Source organism: Gymnodraco acuticeps, unplaced genomic scaffold (genome assembly GCF_902827175.1).
Source record: "Gymnodraco acuticeps unplaced genomic scaffold, fGymAcu1.1, whole genome shotgun sequence".
NCBI lineage: Eukaryota > Metazoa > Chordata > Actinopteri > Perciformes > Bathydraconidae > Gymnodraco > Gymnodraco acuticeps.
The window spans coordinates 1,339,510-1,358,852 of NW_022990722.1; the positions used below are offsets into that span (position 1 = coordinate 1,339,510).

General features: G+C 42.2%; 1 protein-coding gene across 2 annotated transcripts in view; it reads right to left on the bottom strand.

The window, feature by feature from the left end:
• Window positions 1-19,343, bottom strand: part of pacrg (PARK2 co-regulated) — a 226,272-nt gene that overhangs the window by 57,552 nt on the left and 149,377 nt on the right. For both annotated transcript variants that reach the window (XM_034231684.1, XM_034231683.1), the window contains exon 4: window positions 19,089-19,238. In XM_034231684.1, the coding sequence (XP_034087575.1) occupies window positions 19,089-19,238 (150 nt within the window). The remainder of the gene's footprint in view (window positions 1-19,088; window positions 19,239-19,343) is intronic.

Here is a 19,343-nt window from a genome sequence, read left to right on the forward strand (position 1 = left end):
GCTGGGAAAATGAGGTAAAAAATGGAAACTCATCTTGATGTATTTAGGTCAATTTCACATCCACGGCCGTTGCTTGCTCAGGCCTATTTCTAGGAGAAGTGGTGGCGGTAATTAATGGGTGATAATGGACAGATTTAATTGGCTATCCGATGAAGTGAGGAGTCTCCATTCTTTTGAGGACAAAGGCCCACTGGGAGGGTGGAAGAATCTTCATCATCGGTAATGCAGCAGGCATACAGTATAGAGTGTATCAGCTTAACAACACTGTGTGGCGCTCAACAATTAAACCACACAGTACATTTAAGACAATGTAAATACGCATCCTTCACGATCAGCATGACTGCTTCTTCCTGCAAGTGTAAATGCAACAAGCCGGGATAAAAACTGCTTAACATAAAACTCAATAAATCAGTTCAAGCAAGAAATGCTCTCTGTGTACTCTATGGCTGCTTGGTTCTGCCCGAGAGATCACTATACAATCTAGATCCTCCATATGATAGAGAAGAGAACATGTAGTCTGCCAAGCTCACCTCCCAGGAGAGGGGCGAACACTTATTTGCATTGAAATGAACCGTCTGAGACACAGACATGTTTGTGTGTGTTTTTGTGTATACGTGTGCTTGTATGTGTGTGTATGGATACTGCACAGTTGTGTGTTTTGTCAAGGGGCGTTGTGTGTCGACCTGTATGGATCACTAGTGATGGGGTGACTCCTAAATCTCCCCCCCCCCCCGCTCTCAGCCTCGGGGGGAGCTGTGTATAAGGTTGTACTACTACTTACACATAGTGTATGTTTTTTTTTCATTCCCAGTGCTGCTGCGGTGCTTTCTCATCCCAGCGTGATCTACAGTGCTGGCAAGCATAGTATGTTTCAATGACATTGTAAATCAGCATGACATTAGGCAAATTGTTTTAGAATCTTTTATAGGATTCACTTTGTAAAAGGTCACGTTGTGTGCAAAATTAATTTCAGCCATGTTGTATTTCAGGGAGACACGATAGTAGTTTCTGTGATGTCTTCTACCCTTGCTGTGGCATATTGCAACCACTAAAACAACACATATACGCGTACAAATTATGATGACATCACACATTTAGTGTTATATTCCAATAGCTTCAAGTCTGCTACAAGGTCTAAATCACCAAAGCAATTCTTTATCCAAACAAGCCTTGATACTTAAGTTTAAGCCTACTGTACCATACTGGTAACCTTGCACAAGTCAGCTTAAATCTTGTAGTTCTCAGGCCTTCCTACAGACTTAGTGTGGAGTACAGCAAACAATAGTCAATAGAGTCGGGCAGCACCGGGCATGGTTTCAATAATACCAACAACAAGAAAGACTGTGTTGTAATTTCAACTGACAAAGCCTTTATTCCAAGATAATGTTTATTGAATCTTGCCAGTTTACGCTGGAGGTAAGTACAATGTCACTCTTGTTTACTCATTCACTATACCCTACAGAATACTTGGCTCAATAGTTTACTCTATATTGTAAATGGAGATTTTGGACTCTCATCAATCATCATCATTGTGCACCATAACTGATGGTTGTAGTGTTGCATAATTTACACAATACCTGGATTCATGCTCAGAACTGCATTGTGAGATCCCTGGAAAAATTAGTGCTGTCGTGATTACTACTCCGTGTGGGTTTTATATATTATGCATTATTTTCACACAAAAAATGAAATGCAGTCACCATAGAAGCAAATAGGGATACAGTTTGAGCAGTAATGGATGAAGTAAGGAGTTTCTGTATATTCTGTGTAGGTGTAAACACCATTCTGTGTCGCATTGTTGTTGCTATGCAGAAGTGTGCAGACACCTTTGACATTGCATCCTGAGGCCCTTTTAGTTTAGCCCAGACTGACATAGAGATTGAGGCTTCTTCATTATCACCCCATTATCCTGTCTGATTGTCTTCTTGTTAGCCGTTATTGGTCGAAGGGTTTGACTTTCCCTGAACAGACGCTGACGAAAGACATGCTTGGCCTTTTTCACATCATTTTGAGTTGGTGCTACAGCTGCATTTTTCAGTTCAGCTCCACAGAGCGCCACTCTCTTTTGAGATTACATGCTAATGAAATGACAATTTGGCTTGTTTATAATGAACCATGACAAAGATTCCCGTATTTGACTGTTAAAGTCAACATCTCCCTATTCACTCCCGTCTACAAAGACTCTGATTGGCTTAGTTGATTTTCCAACCTGCAAAACGGCGATTTGCCAGTGCGACACCAGATCTATTTGAATCTCTCATGAACATTTGAGACGTGGGCGGCGACTCAGAGCCTTGGAGCCGGGCTAAGCTGAGCCTCCCTGTGCTAAGCATTATCTATGGATCACAGCACGTCTCCACTGAGTGCTCTTTATTGGTAATCAATAGGCGAGCTGGCTCATGATGGCTCTCACTCATTACAACTCTTTAATAAAAGCCCACCCTGCGGTGACTGCTTCTCTGTGTAGTATAAACACACACACACAGCAATATGGGAGACCACATCTCTGTTTACACACACAGGAAGAACACAAACTCACAAAGACAGACCGAGCACGGCATCATTTTCTATAGCAGACATTCCTGATCATTCATAGCTTTTGCAACAGCATTACTAATTTATCCCGACAATCCTGAGACGTCCTGCTGGAGAAGGACTTTAGTATATCTGCTTAATCAATATGGGCATCAGCTTTTCAATAGGCCAGGTTGAAAATATCAGATGGCTCTCAAGTAAAGGTGACACACACACTCTTAAATGCAGCAATCAATGTTGTGTGGGTTGTATTTACCAGCAGCTAAACTACCATTCTCAAGTTGAGAGCGCCGTTTTGAAGTCAAGAGAGTTAAACTTCAAATGGCGTGGTCTCACATAACCTTCAGCAGCCATGGTCGAGGTGAAAATCCTTGTAGCTGTTTCCCAACTGCTAAGAAACAGCTGTTCAGCAGCTCAATCTCTCCACACATATGGAGTCAGGTGACGCAGAGTATTTTCCAGCGAGGGGTCGGCAACACATGAGTATATGGGGTCACTTTGTTATATGTGCAGGGGCAGAGGTGCTATGCGGCACGGGTCAGTTTTCCACGAAACACCCACCAGCTTACCCTGATATGTTCGAGGAAACAGAGACAGGAATAGAAAAGACAGCGGGGAACTCTGCTTCAACTGTCACATACTTCAGTACTGAGAGTTCAGGATGCTTTAAATTACACTAAATACCAGTTGCTTCAATGTGGCAAGACCACACTCATACTTACAAACCACACCCTATATGAAATCATAAAAAAAGACTAAATAGAATTGTTCTGCCAGCTAAATCAAAACAGCAAACAGCGTCCATGTGTTGTAATATAAATGCTCATATAAAAAACATTCCTTAACTTTAGACAAATGATTACTGAAGGAATCAAAAATAAATACAGGAAACTGACATCAACTTTAAACACCTACAAAAGCAAACATTGCTAGACATCAACAACTGAGAACCGTGTGCCTCACGAAACAGAAACCAGAGATCACGTGTTTGTGATCTTAAGAACCTTAAGGTGCCAGTATCTGAGCTTAGAGGACCTGTCTCTGCCTAGAATAGCACAGCTGTGGGATATAAAAGCTGTGATGACAAACACACAGGAGAGATTGTGACCCCGCAGGGACCAACACACATGCTTTGAACATAAGCTCAAATTCTGATCTTGTATACCTGCACACACCACCATAGATATGCACACTATTTATCAAAGACATCTTTATTTTTTACTCCAAACATCAAATTAAAATGGCTAGTTAAGAAACAATAATGTTAGGAGAAAGTAACAACCAAATGTGTTATCTATGGAGGAATAGTCCAACATTTAGTTGTATGTACTCATATAATATACATTAAAGTGGACCTATCATGCTATATTTGAAAAATATATTGTAGGGCCATACCTATACAAAACATGTCTGTGAAGGTTTTTTTTCAAAATACCAAACAGATCACCCATTGTAGCCATGCCTCATACTGCTCAAACCCCTCTTTTGCAGCCCTGTTAGAGAAACGCGGATCTTGGGTCCTTAGCTTGAAAAAAAGAAAGAAGAGGAGGCGGAGCTAATGCCTGATCAGAATTCTACCGGAGATAAAGTTAAATTTGGTTGTGATAAAACGCCATCCTGTTTAAACCACGTCAAGGATTATATCTGAAATAGTATGGAGCTCAAATGCTTTTTCTCTTGCAGGTTTATCACAAGGTAAGTTCTTTTTTTATTTCCTGCTTTTTAAAACACATGTGCTCTTCAGTAGAGGTTAGCTCTGAGTGTTAGCGAGGCTTGCTAATGTAAACAAAGACGAGATTACGTCCAAAACACGTCCGGCATTGTTTCTGATAGCAACTTTCTGTGGGTCCGCCGACGTCACAGCGGATGGATACGTCAGATCGGATGGAAATCTGTATCCGCCCCGACGCACATATTTATGTATAAAAGACATCGCAAAGTGCATTTTGCATGATAGGTCCCCTTTAAATATGAAGCTACTGCTGGCAGCTGATTAGCTTAGCTCACCAAACAACTGGAAAAGGGGGCTAACGGCTAACATCATTTGTTTATTTTATGTGTTTAATCTATACAAAATTGTGTAAAAAACAAGGTAATGTGGTTGAAAAGATGTTTATGTGCCCATGTATTTGTGTCTTGGCACAGTGACTTCCAGCACACTTGTCTTCACTTTCCAGGACATAACTGCATATATATTATTTGTATTGTATAAGTTTGTCAGGCTATTGTTTTTAAGATAATGTTTTCTTTCACAAGAGAGAACCAAGACAAGAAACTCTCACAAAACACAGATTTATCTGAGCCACAACCACTTTAAAACAGTGTGAAGAGCGAAGACATAAAAACAGATGGAAAATGTTGTGTTACTGCAGGATGTTACTGCCATAGTAAGAAGCTGATTGATAAAGGCCTTAAATACGATATAAGATAATAAGATATAAACACCATGGATATGTCAATCCTACTGGAACACATCCACATTTATCCACACACTTACCAACACCCTACACATCATTGTGAGTGACAAGCATATCGACCGAAACAGAAGTCTGATACACACAAAACAGTCGAAGGGAGAGTGTCTCATATTTCAGCATTTGTGTTTCTTTCAGAGAGAAACAGCAGGGACAACATGTAGCTGTGTTGGTCAGCACCCTGATGCTGTCTGCAGACTAATGGGTAGTATAGTTACAATTCCAAATACTAAAGTGGAAAGGTGATGCATGAAGCCTCTATCGGAGATTCTTCACCAGACAGTCGCAGGACATCACTGCAGCTCTAAACACAGAGCTGAGATTTCAGCATGTTTGACAAAGCCACTCAGGAAGGGCAGAAGCCTAAATGATTCAGGCGCCCATCTCTTCGGTCCATCTCCCTGTGGCCTCTGTGCGTAAAGAGAGACTTGAGAAGAACAGCAGGACAAGGAGCGTATGAGGAAGAGAGACGAGGAACAGTGAGTGAAGGACATGAGGGAGCCTCTCCAACCACACTGACTAAATATTTGATGGGAGGAGATGGTGGGGAGGGAGCTGAGATGAGAGGTGGGGAATCATGGGTGCCTCTCTTTCGGGAGTGTGGTGTGTGTCCCAGGAGGGCAGGGGGCTGGGGGGTCAGGACGTTACACGAGTCTCCATAGTCCACCAGGTAAAATATTTATCGCGCTGAGGGACAGAACAGCAGTATGGGTGGCATGCAGTATAGGACACAGAAGCAGGGACCCATAGGAACAAAAACCAAGCATGGCTTCAGTTTTGTGGGAGAGAGAAAAAGAAAAGCAAGCGAAAAAAAAATAGTAGGAGGGGAATCAAATTGGGATGATAAGAGAATATGTAAAAACTTGGGTTGGTATTGGAGGTCAGAAAGAGTTAATTAAAGGTGGGGTAGGTAAGTTTCAGAAACCGGCTCGAGATACACTTTTTGTTATATTCCATGGAATGCTCTTAACATCCCGATAGCAATGAATATCTTAAGTGCTTTGACAAAAAACCCATACATAAATGTCATCTGTGGAAGCCGTAATGATAAAACTGTAAAAAGTACAACCAATCCGTTTAGCATCTCGTGCACGCACAAATGTATCTCGTGTCCTCATTGGGCGTGCCGTCATTGGGCGTGCATTGCAGCAGTACTTCAATGACTCGCCAGCAACAGGCGGCCACTTTCACCAGTCTGCTGACGTCATGTGCCCGTTCATGTGTGTTGGAGGAGGTGCTGTGTAAGGAAGTCTGAAGGAAGGGGCGGATTCTTTTCGGCTGTGTACTTTCAAATTTGAGTGCACTCGAGCCGGTTTCTGAAACTTACCTACCCCACCTTTAAGTGGCTGTTATCAACAGAATGAAAATAGTTAGAAAGACCGGATGCTGATGAACCTCTACAGAAGGCCTCCAATATCCGTGACCCTGCAGTGTGTTGTTTATGTTATCATGAGCATATGTTTTCTTGTACTTGTGATCTGCAATATGGAAACGGTTTGTTGTTAGAAACAGAAATAAACAAAGAAAACGGCCACATGTGATGAAGCCAGTTTCGTGTTGGACAATCAGCATTAAGGGGTATTTAGAGTACTGAACTTGACAGCTTATTCAAACAATGAAAACAACTATTGAGATTGTTTGTACTGATTGATTTGAATAATGTTGGGTTGTACTGTGTTTTCAAAAACAGTCAAAATAAAAAGCTGGCATTCCTCACAGCTGCAGTGCTAATGTATCTTTGCATGTGATGTGTTAGATTTTGAGGTCATCAACAATATCAGAGTGTAGGAGAGACGTCAAGCATACGATCCCAAGTAGATCATTGCAGGCATATTCTACATTCCACAAGGTGGTACTGATTATATTCCCAGTATTTACTTTGAGGGGTATGGACGATGTGTGTGTGAGTGTGTGTGTGTGTGCGCCTGTACATGCCTGTGTGATATAACAGACTTTGAGAGTAAATAAGACAGTACTGTGGGAATCTTTTCAATGTTTGCACAGCAGTAACTCTCACTACACACAATATACACATACACACACACACACACACACACACACACACACACACACACACACACCACACACACACACACACACACACACACACACACACACACACACACACACAGGTCTTCTACGCCTGGTCGACTGGTGGTACCAATATTATTTACATATAAAGCTGCAATGAATTAATTATGCAAACAATGTACAATATGCATTCAAAATTCAAATACAGGGTTCTGCCAGAAGCCTATTTAAATATTAATCTTTTCTTTATTAAATGAATTTTTGCCATTAGCAATGTTGCAGCAATGAAAAGCGTGAGTGCTTGAAGCATATTCTTTGTAGATAAAAAGGCAAGTGACTCCATTTATTTCTGAATACACAATCAGCTTTCAGCTTGCATGCAAAACATTCTCAAGCTGCATTTGTTTATTTCTTACCAGTTCTGGAGCTTAATAGAATCAGGCTGCTTTCTGTCAAACATATCAGAGATTTGCATGCTTAGAGCTACTAGGAAAAACGTGTTGTTTTGGTTGGTTTCAGAGTACCATCATTGTTTCTTAAAGTTCAAGTGCAAAAATGAAAATATTGTATCTGAAATAGCTAAAGGATTAATACGCTTCATTTAGATATTCAAATAGGCAAGTTGTTTGAATTATCTATAGTTTATGATAGGGAAACAAAACCTTTGTCTTTCTTTTACTGATATTTATGGTCACAGTCAGGGTTACATTGAACATTTTAGCAAACCTCTGAAAAAACGATTTTATAAGAGTTTTAATATAGTAAAAATGATTCATGAGTTATAATGTAAATAGAAAAACGGTTTGTTTGATTTCTCCAAAACCGTAGAGAGAAAAAAAATCACATTTTGAAAGGTCAAAGCCAGGGTCATATTGAAGAGGAATACATTCAACATTTCAATAAACATATAAATTGCATGTCTCAAGGTGAGCGCATGAGAGTTGACATCCCTATTGACAGCTAATGCTAGCTTAATTGTTATTGTTGTAGCTTGACTGCTAAAGAGCATAATGTTTTCTTCTTCTGTTGTTTTTTGGCAGTTACCAAACAGCTCCAGGTGCTTCACATCCTTCTGGACCGTATGAGTGCCAAAAATGATTTGTGTGTAGCCTGGGAAACCAGAGACAAATTGCAATCAGATATGAGATCTGGCCAACAGACATGTGGCTCGGTGTCCAGATACGAGACACAACAACTGACAAGTGTACACGGGGCGTTACTATTGGCTCATTTCTCCTCTCTCGTGATGCAAAAGAGACGGGAGGATGATGAAGATGAAGTATGGGGATGTGTATCTGGGTTGTTCTGGTTGTTTGCCTGAAGGCTTCTGAGGATCTGGGACTGACCGTGTGGTAAACGTGAAAGCCGTTATCCTCTATGGGTTTAGCCCGTCTGCTACTAGTGGGTGGTCCAATATAATAGTGTAACATCTGGTTCAGTGGATTGGCTACCATTTGCTATGTATATGCAGACACTAGAACATCCACACATGAAATGTCTTGTTTCTCTGAGACAAGATGCTAAGACACAAAACATTTCCTTGGTTGAAGCCGAATAGTGAATAAAGAGCTGAAAAAAGCGAACTAAGTGGTATTACTATACATAATTAAGTTTCAAAAGTAAAAGGATAAGATTAGCAAAAACAGAGGGTGTTTAGGAAAATGGTAAAGTGCTAGAAAACACAGAATACAGGCAAACTGGGAGGTGTGCATGCAGGTTAATGGATCTTTGTCCATATATGGTGCTGCTGCTCCTACAACACAAGTATCAGATGATTTGGATAATGAAAGCATTTCTTAAAGCTGGAAGGCATAACTTGCCCTATACTGTGATGTAGTTTCCATTATCTGCTTTAAATATAAAATACTTAGCGATCTTTTTTTTAGCATATTTGCTTTTGAGAGACTCCAAAAGTAACAGAAAGCAATCAAGTAACGTTACTTAAATATTGTGATACTTCGATAAGGATGAGATTACATTTTTTAAGATGTTAGCTCAGAATTCCTTTCATTCGGTCACCCTCCCTATTTCACTCAAACTATATTAGAGGGTCAACATGACCCTTATTTTAATATGTTCTGCTCTGTAGTTCTGCTTATAAAACACTAACCACTGATCCATGGTGCTGATCTGCATACTAGATTCATAATTAGACTTTATGTAAAACAGAGGTACTACAAATTGTTAATGCATGTATAACAGGATAGGAATGAATAATTATTTAGCTTTTTAAGCTTGTCCATTGACCAGTGTTGTGACTCATTTATCTAATGAAATGAAATCTAATTATTCACAGTATTTAATTGATAAGAGTGACAATTTTTTCTTTGGACTTAATAGAGTATAGCAACGTTGCAGTTTAAACTACACTCATTCATTTTAGTTGAATGGCATCAATCATTTTGTGAGAGTATGTATCAGTCTTCTACATCAAATAACATATGACATTTTGCGCTAGACAAAATATGCGTATTTTATACTCATTTTGTGATGGCTAGGGGAATATGAGCCGGGGAGCCAGATGGAAACATGAGAGGAGGCAGCTAAAACCTGTCCCGGACATGGGACAATCTTTGGAGAGTAGTGAAGGAAGGGGGAAATGTTGTGTTCGGAGGGTTCTTGAGAAATAGTATGCATTAAATGTTAGAATAGGTTTCAATTACATCCATTAGAGATATTGAGGACTGTGACTGGCGCATGCCTGAGTGAAAATGGAGGAGATAAGGTTTCCTGTGTCAGGGAAACGTGCTGAGAAGGGGCAGTAATGGGGAGGCGGGGTCTTTAAAGATGCAGACAGGCAGGAGACAGACCCCAACAATGACAGGTGTGGAGGCATTATGACTGACAATGACAGGCTGAGGACTTTCAATTTTAAGTAATTCCCAGTGAAGTCGAAAGATATCAGTATCCCAAGTCTGAAATCATGTCTGGATAACTCTTTTTACTCTTTAGATTCATATGTTTCATAATATGTGAAAATAAGCTCAGTAGTCCATGAGGGCGTCCAATATCTAGTATCTGCCATCCTCAAAATTCAGATTACATAATGTCAGAAATATTCTACACTAATGCCAGTTGCTTTACCTTTTGGTTTTCTTTAGTGCTCTAACATTTCTTCTCAAATCCGAGAAGCAGAGGGAAGAAGGGCTGTATCCTGACAGAGTTAATAACAATCTATTTTGTTTGCTTTGTGTGCCCTTGTCTGGGACAACAAGTTAGGCAGCCAGAAATGCTGATTGTTATTTGTTTTGTGAAATATGCCTTTTTCACTTTGGAGCGGCGGGCCTGTTTGTGAATGTGTGGCTGTTTATGAAAGCTGACAGGCAACCTGGCGCAGGGTGCGGACGCTGATCCAAAGCGGGCCGGACAAATGTCTGCACACACACCAGCAGTCTGTCGCTGGCTGCCTGCGGAGATGTCAAACACAATGATGTGGTGAGAGGCTGCAGGAGCGCTCCCTGTGAGCTACTAGGACGTCATGACACACACAAAGACACGCACAAGGACACATAATCATACACACCAACAAAAATACATCAAGAAGCAGCGCACTCATTGGCTATCAAATGTCCAACTTCCCGCCAACGCCCGCCACCACACTCACTGAAGGGAATACCAACACAGCAGCCCTTTCAACCCGACCCACTACTAGTTCTGACCGATCACCTGTCTTTAGAAAACACAGCTAATCCTGATGCACTATTCATCTCACTCTATTTTCATTTCGACAACCCGATTACTGTGCAACACATGTTAGGCCCCCGGAGCCTGAACAATACTGTGAATCGTCTCAATGTGCCCCACATTCATTAATGAAGGAGTGTGTTAATCGCATTGAGAAGGGAGGACAAGGATCCTCATGCTTCATCCAATTAGGTAATCGAGTGCTTCTTGGATTAGAGGGATTGAAAGGAGGAGCCCTGCTGAGATTGAGGACTTCTGGTCCCACAGAAGGAATACATACATGGTGGTCTACAGATTACAAGTAACAGTGTGCTAATCCTGATCCTATCTAGATATAAGGCCAACATTCACTTAGAGGCTCTGGTAAGAGAAATGTCCAAATGTAGCAGATGTGGATTTGTGTGTTCGTTACTACAGCTCTGCTTGAGCCCACACTGTTTCTCCTATGCAGGGAACTGAAGAATGCGCACACATGGATGTGTTGGAATCTTTTCCTGCTGTAATTGGTTAATTCAAATGTTATGCATTTAGTCTATATGTTGATCCACATGACATGATAATGACAAAGGGTCTAGCTCTAGTGTCCAATAAAAACAGTAGTAGGCCGGGCTTCCGCAACGTAATGACAGCACAAACACTGAAGAAAATGCAAAGATCTATCTTCTCTCAAAAACATCCTTAGCGACTGGCAGGGTGATGGCAGTACTGGGAGTTCAGACATTGTTAACTAGAAAGGATGCTGTATGGACAGTCTAAATTCTTAATAATAATAATTTGAAGTGTTGAAGCTTTGAAGATTATAACTATTCGGTAGAGCCCTATGTGCCCATAACACTATTCAAGAAGGGTAAATGCCATAGATGTATGGAGAGAGGAGAAGTGGGAGCAAAATGGATAGTTAATTTGTTAATTTGTTGTGTTGCATTTAAAATCAACTCCAAAATTGCAGACTCCACCTTGTCTGTTTGACTTTTGTTTCTCATGCCTGATGAAGAAACATACAATACTGTTGACCAGCAGCAGTGACTTGGGGAGTGGTGAGCCAGCCTCTGCACACTGCAGCAATCAAAGTGGTGCTTTGTTTAAGTTGCAGACTGCTTGTGCCAAGACGCCAAATTCCATTTTATTCTAAGGGTAGCGACTGCCTCAGGGCTCTGTGCCATTTAAAGAGCGGATCCCATAATTCCCATAAGTGCTTCCAGTTGCGAAAGGCACTATGTATAAATTAATGAACAAATCAACAAACACAGAGCCAAGTTCTTACTGAGACTCCTCTTAAGCAATTAGTAAAGTACATTAAATAAACTGATGGAACAAGAGACGCACAAATACTGTGAAGCTAGAAAATGGAAAATGAAACGTGTCCATCATAGACTGCAAAGCTAAAAGTTTGAGAGGGTCAATAATAGAGGAAGAGTGTGATGAGTATATCTGTTGAGTGCGTGTGCATGTTTGTGAAGCAGTGTGCCTGTCTGCCTGCAGAGCAGCCCAGATTATGCATGAAACAGGCTGCTTATCAGCTGACCTTTAAATTGGAGCCGCAGAGTGACTGCAAGCCCAAGGGCTGACGCTCGCACCTGATTGGCTGCTCCGTCTCAGACCTGCTGACAATAGAAATTAACAGAGCCAGGTGGGCATATCCACAGGCGCAAGAAGTATAGCAGTGCAGGGAGATAGGGGGAGGTGGGGACTGCATTAATTAAAAAATATATTTCCACTATTTCCCTCATTTTCCTCTTTTCTTAAGCTTCAGGAGAGAAGGAAAAAAGTCATTATGTGCTGTGAAGCATGCTAAGGGTAGCGCAGGTAAGAACAGACGAGCTCGGTATTACCTGGATTTCATCTCTCGCTCACTCATGCCATCGTTACTTCCATCTGTCTCTTTTCTCCCTGCGTTTCTCTTTCTGTATTTGAATGGTGGAGGGGTCTTGGCAGGCTGTGATTGCTTGATAGATAGATATCACCCGTTGGAGAGGGGTACATGGGAGAGGAGACAGGGGCTGAGGATGAGGTGTGTGTTCTGTCGTCTGCAGAGACAGGGAGCTCTGTGCGTCTGTGGACGATGATGGATTACACAGGGGGGGCCACAGGTTTGTGTGTGTGTGTGTGTGTGTGTGTGTGTGTGTGTGTGTGTGTGTGTGTGTGTGTGTGTGGTGTGTGTGTGTGTGTGTGTGTGTGTGTGTGTGTGTGTGTGTGTGTGTGTGTGTGTGTGTGTGTGTGTGTGTGTGTGTGTGTGTGCATGGTCACCTCCGTTGTGTCGCTCTGTCCACAGTGAAAACATGGCGGAGAATTAATTTTCACAACGACAGCTTGAAAAGGTTATTGAATAAACCAAATGTTTGTGAATGGAAATCCCTAGGAATTAACTATGGGAACATATAGTCAACAGTGCAGTAAACGGGAGCATTACATTGTATTGTGGACAACAGCACAGGTGGCTGAGTACACTAGCATACGCTTGGCCTTCTGTCAGATTAGAATGAGTTGGGAGAAAAAAGCTTTGGATTAGAATTGCTTGTCTGTGTGTGTATGTTTCTGTGTTAGTGCTTGCTATTTCATATGTGTACAAAATGTCCACCAACTGTTGATTAAATGTTCTTTTTTTTCTGTTTCCTGACTGTTTTTTCTGTCAGGGAGCAGGAGGAGGGTTTCGAGGTCAGTGCTCTCTTCCTGTTTATTTCCATTCCAACGATCAGTTTAGGCTGTAACTGATCCAACGTATTCATGGAGCCGTCCACAACCAGAGCTGTGATTGTATGCGTCTGTGTGTGTGCATGTGGGTGTCATGTGATACGCAGATAAAGCATAAAGCAGGCCCACGGGGGGAAAGACAGAGTGGCCAGCCACAGCACTGTATCTGTCACCAACCGAAAAACCTCACCAGTCGCCCAGGCACAGAAGACAGAGAGCCACTATCACCACCTCTGTGTGTGTGTGTGTGTGTGTGTGTGTGTGTGTGTGTGTGTGTGTGTGTGTGTGTGTGTGTGTGTGTGTGTGTGTGTGTGTGTGTGTGTGTGTGTGTGTGTGTGTGTGTGTGTGTGTGTGTGTGTGTGTGTGTGTGTGTGTGTGTGTGTGTGTGTGTGTGTGTAGGCTCAGTAACACATGTGGGTGAGACCTTATCATAGCTGGACACATTCCTAGCAAGAAGATAAAAGAGGCTAAATGAACCAGATCACCGCAGCCTGTGTGAGCTATATACGTACAAGGAGTGTGGGGATGTTTGTGTGTGTGTGTGTGTGTGTGTGTGTGTGTGTGTGTGTGTGTGTGTGTGTGTGTGTGTGTGTGTGTGTGTGTGTGTGTGTGTGTGTGTGTGTGTGTGTGTGTGTGTGTGTGTGTGTGTGTGTGTGTGTGTGAGAGAGAGTGTTTGTCAGTGATGAATAGGAGTTTAAGCACCTACACCTTACAGATAAGCAGAGAAAATCATCAGGACAACAACAACAATGCTACAATGCAGGCTCAATAAATACCAGACTAGGCCTCGAGGCAAACATCAACTATATTCAGAGGCTGAAGATGTCATGAAAAACATCTGTGCATGTAGTCTTTGCCCATTTATGCTTTACTGGTGCAGTCTTTGAAATAGTGAAGCTGAATGAATAAACATGCACCGGAACAAACCATTTATCAGAGAGATGTGCTTCAAGCTACAGTACACACAGCCTGTACTAGTCTGTGTACTAATAGTCAAAAGACTAGTTCAGACTATATTTATAGTCTGGTAAAAATGCCACATGTTCAACATATAGAACACCAAAAGGCTGGAATCATCGGCCAATATTTTATTAATATCTCTAGGTAAAAATAAATACATAGTATCATCCAACACAGTCTCACGGAATTTCGTGTTATAGTCACAAAATGAATCTATTGATTACCAACACAATTTTCACATTTGTTGTGTGTCACACAGAACGATTTTAAAAGCAATGTAAATAATAACAAATTTGAAGGAAAAAGAGAAAAAAATAATAATTCAGATTTCAGTATTCTGACACAGAACAATTTTAGAAGCAATATATTTATATTGGTAGTATGTTTCGTGCCTGCACCAAATAATAACAAATTATAAAGGAAAACATTTTTTTTTTTAAATACAGATTTCAGTATTCTGAGGCTCTTTGCCCCATTTATTTTCCTCGCGGACGGCAAAAAAACTCTGACATTATAATATTTCAAATAAAAGGGTTAGGGTTAGGCTTAGGGTAAGATATTGAGTAAGAAAATGTTTTTATGAACCACACAGCTTCCGGTCTTCCAAGACCCGACCGGACAAAAAGACGTGCTGCAGGCACGAAACATACTACCAATAAAAATACATTGCTTTTAAAATCGTTCTGTGTGATACGAAAAAAAGGGGAAAATCGTGTTGGTGAACACGAATCAATAGATTAAATTAATTTCGTGACTATAACACGAAATGCCGTGAGACTGGGTTGTATCATCGTATATGTGTTATGGGAAGAAGCAATACATGTTTAATTTGTGTTATTATAATTTTTTTTCAATTACAGCTTAATTTACTTACAAAAGAAACATCTTGTCTTAATGTCATAATGCTTTATATACTGTATATGAACACAAAAAATAAGATTGCTGGATATAGTGGCATCACATAATAGTTTGTTTACCAAGTTAATATTAAGACAGTGTGCAACCCTTATTCACTAAGTAAAAATACAAATAGAGACAATGTGTGTACAAATTAATCGTGTTGTGTCTTCCTTTTCTTTTAATGTTTATTTTATTAGACTGCCATTTTCTTAATCTCTTTCATTTTTTGTAAAGCACTTTGAATTGCCTTGTGTTGAAAAGTGCTATATAAATAAACTGCCTTGGCCTTGCCTTGCCATTGGGGCCTCCTGCCTTGGCCTGCCTTGCCTGCTTGCCTTGCCTTGCCTTGCCTTGCCTTGCCTTGCCTTGCCTTGCCTTGCCTTGCCTTGCCTTGCCTTGCCTTGCCTTGCCTTGCCTTGCCTTGCCTTGCCTTGCCTTGCCTTGCCTTGCCTTGCCTTGCCTTGCCTTGCCTTGCCTTGCCTTGCCTTGCCTTGCCTTGCCTTGCCTTGCCTTGCCTTGCCTTGCCTTGCCTTGCCTTGCCTTGCCTTGCCTTGCCTTGCCTTGCCTTGCCTTGCCTTGCCTTGCCTTGCCTTGCCTTGCCTTGCCTTGCCTTGCCTTGCCTTGCCTTGCCTTGCCTTGCCTTGCCTTGCCTTGCCTTGATATCATTTTTAATACTTCTTTTTAATAATAAAAAATGTGTAAATACTCACTAAGTGGAACCAATTAAGATGACTATATGTAAAGTAATAGTGGAAAGAAACACATACTGTATGTATATGTGCTGTGGGTCAGTCATGTCTGGCCATTGCCTCCTCCAGTAATAAAGGTGAGAATTGGCCACGAGGCCCTCCCTCTTCAGGACCCTTTAATGTTTTTTTCTCTGTGTAGTTTACTCTGCTGCCTTACAGAACTCTACAAACACCCTTTCTCTCCTCCTCAGATGACGAACTGTATTTGAGTTCTCTTCCTTTGGAGCTCAAAAGAGGAATTTGCTGGATGAGGGAGCACATCTCTCGTTCATAACGAACATTGTTGCATTTCATTAGGGATAAGATTCATCACAGCAAGCAAACAAGAGAGCCGTGCAAATCGCATTGGAAGATTTCCTACACCATCCTCAACATTGTCTCTCACACACGCATAAACACACAAACACAGCTGATATGCAAAAGGCACAAAGCAAACAAAAGCTGAGCGCGCTGATTCCCGAGACAAAGGGGTACATCAAGTACGATGATACTTTGTGATTGCTCATTATTGTGTGCTTCAAAATGACGCATTACTGTTGTCAGAGGTAAGAATGGCAGTCGGCTGCCTGCAGTTAAACAGCAGCATTTTTCTCATTGAACAATGGAGCTGCTCTGTCTTCAGAGGCCTGGATCCCAGAGAGGCTGAGCGTGTGGGGCATCAGTGTGCTCTCCCAGTCAAAGGTCCAGTAGTCTGCCTGAGTGAGAGGACACCCCAGGGTCCATTTTGGAGATGGCTGTAAAGCTCCGGCTCTGACCCTGTAAAATGTCTCAGATAAGGCCTGTATAACAGGTCACAACCCTGTCTCACAGTGGGAGCGACACAGCCGGAGTGTGTGAACACAGCCTAGGGGATCTGTCCCATGATGAGATACTGGTGATATCTAAATGTAGCCTTGTGGGTGCAGCAGTGGCTGTGCGCCTATTGATTTACAGTTAGAACAACTGGGCAGACAGGGACAAAGTCAGGTTTTGTAGCTACGTAGGACAGCGTGTGATTTTTTATATATCGCACACAGTGTCGTATATCTGCGAGCTTGTCAAAGACATCTCGTAGAGCATTGTGTGCCCGAGGCTGGTAGACCTAAAGAACAGTGAACAGAGACATAGCTGGAGACACACTGAAGTCAACAGCTGCAAATGAGACACAACAGACCCATTCATGACAGATGCACACAGATGCAGACACACACACTTGGCACATACTGGACAGTGGCCTGTTTGTGGCTCAGGAGAAAAGAGGGATACCAAGCAAGCTCTGGGAGTCACAGAGTGGGAGAGTCAAGCAGAGACGTTACCACACACTACGAGACAGTCCTCTGAGTCTTCCAGTGTACGAAACACAATGATCGTGGCTGTCCGCTACAGGCAGCCCTCTGACGTGGGTTAGAACTGTAGGTGTATATAAGCGATATTAGATAATAGATGGACTTCAATGAAAGCCTTGATATCGGTATAAACAAGCCACATAAAACAAGACAAAGACAAAGGCGCACACAGCGAGATGAAGAGTTTTAGAGAACAACAACCCTAAAAAATGTTGCGTTTTACAGAGAAAAAGAACACAGAGTTCTGATCCACAGAGCAATTGGTCCCCAAAAGAGAAAGCGTACATTCTCTGCATTTGAAGTTGTATCTTTGTGAGTTAGCAGGGAGTGGGTGGTGATCTAGATGAAAAAGGGAGAAAAACACTGGAGATATGTGTATCTATCTATGTATGAACTCATTTATATTCTCACTTAAATATACTAACTTGTATACTTTGGTTAAACTTTCTGAATAATCAGCCCCAAACTCTAAGCAAACTTTAAAAAGTGAGAAACTCTACTGGATGCCTATGCAGTGCTTGCTATGTTTAGCCAATTTAGCCTCTATCTGGCTGACTCTCGTCTCTGTGGGAGAGGTCAATGGCAGGCCCGTCTGCCAGGTGAGGGGTGGGCTCAGGGTTTAATCGATGCTCGCCCAGAGAAGGACAGACACGCAGGCAGGCAGGTAGACAGACCCTGTAACTACCAGGCGCAGATAAAACTATTCCTGGTGGGGTTCAACGGCCAACTGCTGAGCGTGCGCTGCGGCGGGGGAACTCACGCTTCAAAGCGGTTTAGGGGATTGATTTGACAGCTAATTTACAGAGGAGATTTGCATACGGCCACGCGCTAATAAGGGAGGCTTTCCTTCGCCATCCTTTGTCTTTCCTCCACTATCTCTTATTTTAGACCTCAGCAAATAGTAAAAGATAATGTAAGCGAATTAAAGAGACAAGAGATTCAAATTGGATATTGATTAAGAGACTAAAGCCTTGTGTTTTCTCCTGTTAAAGCCTGTGTTTAAATGATTGATTCGCAATGTCACTCTCCACATCCTACTGACTGTGCGGTGAGCAGCGTTTGGCATTGGCTGTGCCTCTAAGCCGTCAATGGTCCCACATCATGTCACACCATGCTAAATGCTTTGACACAGCCACACAAAGAGCCCTGCCTATCGGATGCCAATCTCCCCAGGTCTTGGTGTCACCCAGGTAGAGGCTTTCAGGGAGAGCAAGGACAAAGTCCCCCTCCTCAACAGCACAGCACAATTCAGCATGACTGACAGCAGAAAGGACAAAATGGAGCTTCTCTGTCAAGTGGATGTTAAAGTGGTGGGAGGAAAAGGAACAAAAAGATTCAGGGACAAGCGAATACATTGGATTTCACAGAGAAAACACAAGGTAGAAAACCAGTTGCTTTCTGCCTGCATGTCAAAAGATGCACAGTCAAAGAAAATAGACACTTGACATCTGCACAGCATTTCACAAAACTGAGCAACTCTGTGGAATCAGCTGTTTTAACCAAACCACAGGCTAAACACTGCACATGGATACTTATCACTGCCTTTCACAGGCTCGTAATCGTTTGCTGTTAATCAACTCACTGACGTAGGAGCGGTCCTAGCACCAGAAATGATTTATAACACAAAGGGCGTTCTTACACATCCACCACACACTCACTGCCCCACAAAAAGAGCAGAGCCCTCATCATGCTGACACACCATCTGCCCCTGAATTAACACTCAGCCATTTGTTACTCACTGTTCATGTTCTTGAAGATGTTGAGAATGGGCAGGATCTGTCTGTAGTACGGCACCAGAGCCTCCCCCACCATGCCTCCGGACATCACCAGATGCTGCAGGCCTTTCAGGGTGGTGCAGATCACCTGTCGGTTCCTCGTGTTCAGAGCATCTAGACGTGGGAACAGGGGGCAAAGGTCAGCGAAAGCGGGCAGAAAGGGAGGCTGCGAGGAGAAACAATCTGTCACTTTTTATATCAGATTTATGGGTTGTTTGT